At 35.2% G+C, this 9,109-nt stretch overlaps 1 protein-coding gene across 1 annotated transcript in view; it reads left to right on the top strand.

Annotated features, from left to right (window-relative positions):
• The window catches only part of KNDC1 (kinase non-catalytic C-lobe domain containing 1), a 60,065-nt gene that overhangs the window by 16,005 nt on the left and 34,951 nt on the right, over positions 1-9,109 (top strand). The window contains exons 3-5 of the mRNA XM_029085992.1: positions 4,930-5,076; positions 7,182-7,299; positions 7,651-8,669. Coding sequence (XP_028941825.1) covers positions 4,930-5,076; positions 7,182-7,299; positions 7,651-8,669 — 1,284 coding nt within the window. The remainder of the gene's footprint in view (positions 1-4,929; positions 5,077-7,181; positions 7,300-7,650; positions 8,670-9,109) is intronic.

The following is a 9,109-nucleotide window of genomic DNA, read 5'->3' as shown; positions in this document are numbered from 1 at the left end:
GGGGGAGGGAAGGTTGGGGAGGTTGGAGTTTTTTGTTTGTTGTTTTGTTTTTTCTTTTTACTTCTAAGTCTTGTTATGCCTTTGTGTCTTGGAAACCACTCTAGTTTTAACAGTTACCTTGATTTCAAGCTACTTTTATGATTATGACCTTCAAATTTTTCTCTGAAATAAATGGGCTCCGTTAGCCTGTTGCTGAAAGGAAGACTTTCAGGACCTCAAATCAGATTTGTGACTTTTCTCAAACATCTTTTCTTTGTGTTGCCATTTTGATTTTTAACGGGCACATTATCTCAATGATGGCCTACCCAGTGATGCATAGAATTATGATTTTACCTATGATTCTTCTCATGTTTGCTAACTTTGGGATAAGAGTGGATGTGCTCACTAAGACCAAATCTGGAGAATCAGTTTCCTAATATGACTTCCTCCCTTTCCCCCCATCCTTTTTAAAGCTGATACTGTAGTGCCGTCATGCCAGCATGGCCTGTGTATTTTTTTGTAACAAGTTACATGTAGTCTTTAATTTAAAAGTATCTCGGGGATTGTGAAGAGGTTGTTATGTTTTGGGTTTTTTTCTTTTGGATCATTTTTGAAATGCATGCTACTTAACTATTAATGTTATTATCCTATAATGCAAAAGTTCCTATAATTCAAAAACTATCCTCCTTAGCTAGATTTAAAACAGGTAGGGTTTTATTCAGAAACTAAGGAAGAAAATGACTCTCTTAATTCTTAAAGAAAGTTCCTAACTGCCAATACAGTACTGTTCTTGCTTGCCTTCCAGGAGAAGAAAAGTTGTTTGCTGCCCTTTCCTGTTTGTTTGTTACTCTCCTTATAACTTACTAAAAAACCCTTAGCTTAGTTGTGAGAGTGTTTTCATTGAGAGCTTTCCCTTTTAGTAAGCATTAGGTATTTTATACTTGTGAATTTATTTATTGCATTTACCAGCTTGCTCTCCTTTCCCAGAAAGTGAAATTTCCTTCCTAAGCAGCGAGGTAAGCAGATTTGATACATAAACTTGGTGAACACCCCACCTAGTGGATGAGCACGAACTCTTTTTCTCGTTGCTCCAGTTCAGAGAGGAGACAAGGTTAAGTTGGAATGCCTTACATTAACCATGTTTACTACCAGCTCAGGAAATTAATTAAATAGATGGATTTTCTTTCCACTTTTGCTTGTGGAGAAGATGGTGGTGGTGTTTGGCGAGCTGGCAGAGGGGAAAGGTAAAAGGGAGATGTACATAAAAGGAAGCTTCAAGTTGGAAAAGAGGTTAAAGTTCCCAAGAAATGTTTTGACAAAAGAAATTAATTACAAGCTATTGTGATTGAATTGGTCATCTTCAAAATGAGCTTTCCTGGGTGTCAGAGGAAAGGAAGTATCTCAACAGAGGAATTTTCTATGTGGGGAGGAAAACGTTTCTTTATTCAGTATGAGACAGGCCTTTCCCTTGTACAAGAAAAGATGCAGTGAACTTTAAAACAGGACAGCAAAGTAGAGGAAGTGGAAGCCTGTCTGCTTGCATCTCAGACTTTTAAAGGCAGACTATGGGATATGTTATACCCCACATTGAACAGAAATTATTCATTGGAAAAAGTGGGATGAGGTAATATGTTGCTCTGCCCTTCCTACTTCTGTGTCCAGTAATGTTCATATCCATCCTTATGTGGATGAATAAAACTGATGCCTGTAGACATATGCAAAATACCACTTTTGAACTAAAAAAAAAAAAAAAAAAAAAAAAGGCAGTAACAAGAATGTCTTCCATATTCTAGTTCACTGAGTTTCCCACAAGTATTCTGTTTGCTAAATGCCAAACAGGGAAAAAGTACATCAAGTAAGTTTAAGTTGACAATTTGAGGTAAACTGTTTTTAATTCTTACTTCATGGCTACAGCCTGTCTCTTGATGTGAGTTAAGGACATGATAAGTGTTACATCATCTCTTTTTGTTGGCTGAGTCTTAGTTGATTTTTCTGTGTTTTTTATTTTTAATTTTTTTTTGGATGAAGAGGTAGATTAATTTTTTTGCTGCTGCTGCTTTTATTAACATTAGCATTTCTATAAGTAGAACACTATGCTGAATAAATAGAAGTTCAAGATTTGCTGATAGAGTACAAATGTAATGTTTCTTACTTTTGCAGAATGATATAAAAGCACATAAGCAATATATTATGTTAAAAGTATCATCCATGAAGCTTAGTGTAAGTTTTATAGTGGATATTACAATCTAAAAGCAAATTTTCTTAATAAAGCAATTTTACCCATTCCTGATGTTAGGAGTGTTATAGGGAGGCTGAAACTGGTTATTCTGTTCAGAAGTACCTTCTGAATTCAAAGGTGTCCTCTCACTATATGGCATTAATTCAGCTGGTATTTTGATGTTGTTTGGCCTGTGTAGTGTGCATCCATTACTTGTACATTATGATTTTTTTTTTTTCTCTAGTTCTTAGAGGAGTGATTAATATCTGTCTGTCTTTATTAAAGTCAATTTGTGGAATAGAAGTGATGTCACTTGTTGCAGATCATATTAAATACATGCAGTAACTTAACTAATATTGAGCATATTAAACTACCACAGTACAATGTTACTTTTATACAAAAAGTTATTTGAATAGGGCTGTACTATATTTTTAAGAATTTGTCTTTTTTCCTTTGTTCTTTTTTAACTTTATGTTGAGTTTCCTGTTATATTGTCCATTGAGAAATGCAAAATGACATCGCTCACTGAAGCAGAATATTTAATACTGAAGTAAAGAAATAATTTCTACACTTCCTTTTCAGTTTTCAAAAGCTTATGAAACAGTCTGCAGAAAAGAAAAAAATAAATAAAGCCACCTTCATAAGTTCCTGGAAGGTATTTTGATTAAATTTCTTCCACAGGTTGGAATATACAAAAGTATGAATCTAGTTTGGGAGGTTTTTGTTGTTTGAATTTTTTTTGTTTGCTTTTTTTTCCAGGTAGTTACTGGCCTTCAGTCTTGGGCAGGCTTAGAAAGGTGTTAATTTATATCTAATTAGTTCTATAGCATGTTAACTTGTGCAGACTATAAGACCATCATCCTCTAAACATTTACTTATAGGAGTTGTACTTCCTTTGTGAGTAGCTCTGTTAGTCCAGGGTGGATTCAATTTTCTGCACTGAAATAAGTATGGGTGGGGCTACTGGTAACTTCAGAAAGTATGAAGAAATAACTGTATTCCCATCACTTTGTTAGTGGGTTATTTGCTCAGGCTTCATAGTTTTGTATCCCTTTGCCTATATAGTATGGTTTATCTTAAAATAAAATAAAATAAAATCGTACTGATCTGTGAACAGTGTCACAGAGTAGGGCTACTGCCACCAAGTGGGTTATAATAGCTTAATGTGGTGAAGGCGAGGGGGGAAGTAACTCTTACTCTTGGAATAGATGAATGGCACTCAGTCTTCTGCTAAATCAAAATAAAAATCATAACAACTCCTGTCTGAGATTCTCGAAAGAAAGTCTTCAGTTACCTCTTCTGCTTAATGGTGAAGTTGTATAATGGTGCAGAATTGGAGACTTAAATTACTGCTTCACAAAACATTTTCAATCTTTTAATTTTAGATCAGATAACATATGAATTGTTTTTCTGACCTTTGTCCTAATCTTGATGTGTCCCAAGGGTAAATTAAGACTTTAGTTCCCGCAGTCAGCACCAGTTTATGCTTTCTTTGTTTGGACCAGGCGTGGAGGAGTGGGGAGAAGTAGAATTGTCCAAGCTACATGGCCACACACAGAGCTTACTGATGAGGTAGTTTTGCAGTCCCTTTTATGTAGGTGCCCTGCCTCACTAGAAAGTAAATATACATATGCATACCTGTGGAACAAGTCACCTTCCCTTTATACAATTTAGAGACAATAATACACCTTAAGGGGAAAATTTGCGGGCAGGCAGAGGGAAGAAATTACTTTTGGCCTTAGAATCAATTGTCTTTCTAGGGTGAAAAATAGTAAAGCATATAGCACATATAGTACAACCAGGTTTAATGTATGAATCTGACTGTTCTTTTATTTATGTATGTATTTGTAAACCTGAGAGCAGTGTTCAGTACACTTGAATTCCTGGCTGTACTTCATCACCATTGAAATGTTTACACAAACTTGCACTTATAATCTTGGTTATAATTTTTACTGAGTTGTGTTGTGGTCTCTGAATGGAACATAAAAATAAAATACAAACCATCATGGATAAATTACTATTACTGCTAAAGCGGATCTGAGAAGGGGGTTTCTGGGTTTTTCTAAGAAGCAGAAAACTTCTAAAATTAAGAACTAGCTGTGTTGTATGGGAAATCTAATGCATTGGCACTAGATTTAAGAAAGTTCTTGGCTCACCTCCGTTTTTATTGGAGCTCATCACAGGATTGTCAGCTTCAAGAGAGCAGAGGTGGCAGAGTATTTCTTAAAATTCTTTCATAAGTGTCTTCAGAGACAAATGACATTAAACTGTACTGGTTCTGCTCACTTTCTTTATGCTTGATAGCACTTATAAAATACTGCTATATATAAATTTTTTTGTTGAATTGATTTCCCCCTGCTAAGCGGAATGCCACTTTAGTCTCCCAGCATGCTTCTAACTTAAATATTACTTGCACACACACTGGGGGCTGAGCTTTATGTTTAACTATAGACAATGAACAATTGTAATACTGAGTACTGGTGAGGAAGAAGAAAGGTTCTAGCTGGACCCTACAGGGTAGTCTCTTTCTGTTTGCAACAAGCATATCCCCCAAAAGTATTGAAGCCCATTCTGTTCCTCCTGTTCAAATTAAACCACCTTTCCAGTAAATTGTTACCTTGTAAGTTAAAAATGAAAACAATGCAAGCTGTATCCCTTGTGATCTCAGAGCTTTTTGGCAGAAGAGAGAGAATTGGTAGCATGTTTAATGCCTTTTTTTAAACTTTATGCAGGCACACATCTATTCTTTAGGCACAACATTGAAAGCAGCAATAGAATATGTAGTAGAACCTGAGACGGAATCAGAATTTGGGCAAGATCTGCATACTCTACTGGAACAAATGCAAGAAGAGAATCCTGAAAATAGGCCAGATATTGAGGTAAAGCGCTCTTTCTGCTTTTAAAAAAGTGAGAAAAATATTTCTGTATGTGTGTTCATTAATAGAGAGATGGTCTTTATATGTAATATGCCCAGCTTTTGCAAGAAAGCTGAAGTTTTCCCAGAATCATCAGAAATTCTTATTTCTTCCTACTGTAGCGGAGATACAACTGAGAAGCAGATGTGTTTTAGTGATCTGACTTTTAAGAAGCTTGTGGATCTAAATTTTCTTATTAACTGTTTCTTCCCATTTAATATTTAGTTTACAGAGAGAGAGAGAGAGAGTCATTAGAAGTAAGAGCACAGGCATTATGCTGTGAAATTTGTATGGTGCCTCAAATTATGTTTGAATTGCATTTAAGAAGGGGATAGAGGGAGCCATGCCCCAGGGAACCTCTGTTTCTTGGCATGTTCAAAGCAGTGCTGTTCAAAGCATTACTACTAACTAGTTCTTCAGGAAATATATAAATGTTTATTAGTATATGATTAGATATCTTAATTGTTTTTGTATTTTATTCCATTTAGCCTCTTAATTTACCTTTAATTTTTATAAAGAATTTGAAGATATATAGGATTTTTTAAGATGATGTTTTCAAATAATTTACATTCTAAATGCTGGTTACCTAATACAATGTTATTTGACATTGATGTATGAAAGTTTAGCTTTAATGCACTGTTTTTGCAGACTTTCAGACTGTAGCTAGAGAATAACAGCTGTCAAAATGTGACTTTTATTGGATTCAGTTCTTCTACTTCAGAATAGTGATATCTACTTTTCCTGTTTGTTTGTTTTTTTTTTCCTCTCCTTTTTTCCTCGGAGCTGGTAGTGTATATTCTAAATGGTGTAGCACCTATAATCAATGCTTTGCAGAAAGAGTGCTACAGGACAAGAATTAATAGTTTTATTTTTATTAAGCAAATAATATTGACTCCCTGGTTGAGGACAGCCCAGGAAGATCATTTCTGACATAGAGCCTACTTGATCAACTCCTGTATTTCTATTTGTTTACTTTGAGTATAGTCAGGAAAAGGACTGTATAGCACTCACTATCATCTCTCAGTCCCTGAAAGCTATTGCTGACTACTTACATCAGCCCAAAAATAGAGTGGGTCAAGGCTGGTCTAGGGTAATAGATGAAGGTTGCTTTGCAACTGTCTGTTTTCTTTTCTGTTCCTTTTCCACTGGCCCTTTCTTGGGTGGAAAGGAGTAGGGAGAGCTACATGGAGGGGAAAACCCATAAACTTTTCTGGACTTTTCACTAGATTCCAGCGTAGATGGATACCTGTCTCACTTCTTCCTGTCCTTCCTTAATCTGATATGTGAAGCAACAGAACCATTTTCTTCCTTCCACAACAGTAGAAGAGCAGTTGAGCAGGTTAATGGGGAAATAAAAGCAGCTCCCCAGAGCTGTATAAGGTCTCATCAGTGTTTATCTAGGAACAGTTACTGAGAAAACATTGGTATGCATTTGGAGAGGCAGCTCTTCTTGCCCATGGTGACAGGTTTTTAAATGTGTGAATGTCTGTAGTTAATTGTGTGTGAGACCAGGACTAATGCCATCAAATGATGCTCAGGCTACAGATTAGATACGTATAATACTTTTTCTTCTTGTGACTTGATAATGATTGCTTTTTCTAATTGGGAATATGCTTTCCAGATATTTGTGTTTTTCAGTTTTTGAAAGTTTCAGGATTTACTTTTAATGTAATTTTGGTAATAAAAACATTCATCATCCTGTCTATGTCACTCAATTCAAGGGAATCACTGTCTGTTTAAAAAATAATCCACACTCTAGCTTTTTACTCTTCAGTATGTTATTCACAAAGGATAAAATTTAAGACTATTAATTTTTATCTGTTGTTCTTAGTATTCTAACTGTAGGCTAGAATTTGAAGTGTTAAGTAATTTCATGATAGCCCATGGTAAAAATAGGGAATTAATTCATCCATGTAATAGAAACACACAGTATAATGAACAGTGCAACAGAGACCTCCAATGTAGCATCACATTAATTCAGACATACTGTGTGAGTTAACGTGATTCACTTGTCAAAATTCACAAATCTATTCATTATTAAATAAGTATTTAACACTAATTTTCTCTAGAGCATTTTGTCGTTATGTGAAGAAAAACTGAAGATTGCTTCATCAAGTAATATTTGTCGAAGCCTGTCTGCTGTTGGAAGAAGGGTTCTTTCAATTGAATCATTTGGTGCTTCTCAAGGTAACCTTAAAATTTATTTAGTCTAGAATTTTAGATTGCCTGACATATCTAATGATTTTTAAAATACTATGTTTTTGTGCTTTCCTGTTACAGGTACTTTTCTAGATATCAAAAAGTCATTATTAAATATTTGTGAATTGGGGGTAGGGAGCAGGGTACATACAACTCTTAATGAACATAATTTTTGTATTTAGAGTGTTCTTTATGTTTAAATGTCCAGAAATAATTAATTTGTCTAACATACTTATGATACATAAAAGCAGTGGCATAAAAAGCAATGTAAATATTTACTAGGAAAGATTAGAAGGTTTAAATACGCATTTAATATAAGCATCTGTTTTTTGTGTCTAGATGTCTGTGATAACATGTGGAAGGGACGAATGTGTCAGAGAAGTTTGGGATCTAAATTATATTCAAATGAGAAAAACAACATAGCAGGTGATTTGTCTGCAGTGGAAGATGTGACAGCTACCTGTCATAAGGACTCTTCTGTAGTTACTATGGTGACTGGCAGAGAAAGTGGTTTCAAGGAAATGCAAATCGATTTGGATAATGAGAAAACTCAACATTCTCAACTTGCAACTCAGGCTACAAAGAGCAGAGAAGAGGATGAATATGCAGTGCGTACTGACAGTTTTGCTAGTGTTGCGTTGGATATAAAAACATGTATTACTGACCTGGAGAGAGATGGCATTTTTAAGAAAGGTTCTTTGAGAAAAATTAAAACCTTTCCAAAGCTACCACTTGAACCTGCAGATACAAATAACTTTTTTACTTCTGTAACCAGCAGTGGACCACTAGCTAGGAAAAATCACTTGCTAACACAAGAGTCACTACCTCTAGACAATAACAATGAGGTTGCTTTTTCAAAGGGAAATCTTAATTCATTTGCTATTAGTTATCCACCAAAAATAGAGCCAAAGAATCACCAGGTTAATGATCTTCATTTAGAAGCTCCATGTGTATGCACACAGGTGTCTGGCATGAATCTAGAACATACGTCACTTACTAATGGTAAAAAGATAGATTTTGCTTCATCTGATCACAAAGAAGACTGTTCTGATGCTACCTCTGAAATGCCAAATACAGATGATGTGCTAAAAGGCTCAAATCAATCAATTGCTGGAGCAAAAATGCTAGACAATTATGTGGCGTTGGAAGACTCTTCTGAAACTTTTCAAGGGTCAAATGAAAATTCTTTACCACATTTTAACCAGATGGCTTCAGTGTTAATGACAAAACATGGTGGGAACAGATATGGATCAAACCTAATTAGATCTCCAGAATTAAGCAACGGTGCAATGAGCACAAACAATAATGAAGATAATCTTTGTGGAGGCAGAGGGTCAGAAATCAAAAGTAATGAGCAGGTAGTAAAAATAAAGTCTTCGTTATATAGTTGCTGTAGTCACTTATGTGGAGATGAAATGACTTAAATACTGTGTGATTGCTTTACCCCTTGCCCCCTTTAGCATCCTGGAAAAACAAATTTCGCTAGTCTGCACACTTTAAGAGTTAATGTTGGAAACACGATGATCCTTTTTTCCTCTTTAAAAGTAAAGTGCTACAGTGAAATTTATGCTATTGCAAAATCAGCTTTCATTTTAAATTTTTTGGTTTTTACAAATGGAGTATTATCACTAGTGTACTAGCAGCACATATAATAGTTGATTACATTTTTAAGATAATATTTCCAAAGCACATGTAGATTTTTAACTCTTTATGTTACTGTCAATGCATAAAGTTTGCTACCTTGCAGTGGGCCTCCCAGGTGCTTATGAAAATTGCAGAGTTCCTGACTGTAAACTTG

Source organism: Antrostomus carolinensis, unplaced genomic scaffold (assembly GCF_000700745.2).
Source record: "Antrostomus carolinensis isolate BGI_N321 unplaced genomic scaffold, ASM70074v2 scaffold13207, whole genome shotgun sequence".
Taxonomy (NCBI): domain Eukaryota; kingdom Metazoa; phylum Chordata; class Aves; order Caprimulgiformes; family Caprimulgidae; genus Antrostomus; species Antrostomus carolinensis.
This window is presented reverse-complemented; position numbering and strand designations above follow the sequence as displayed.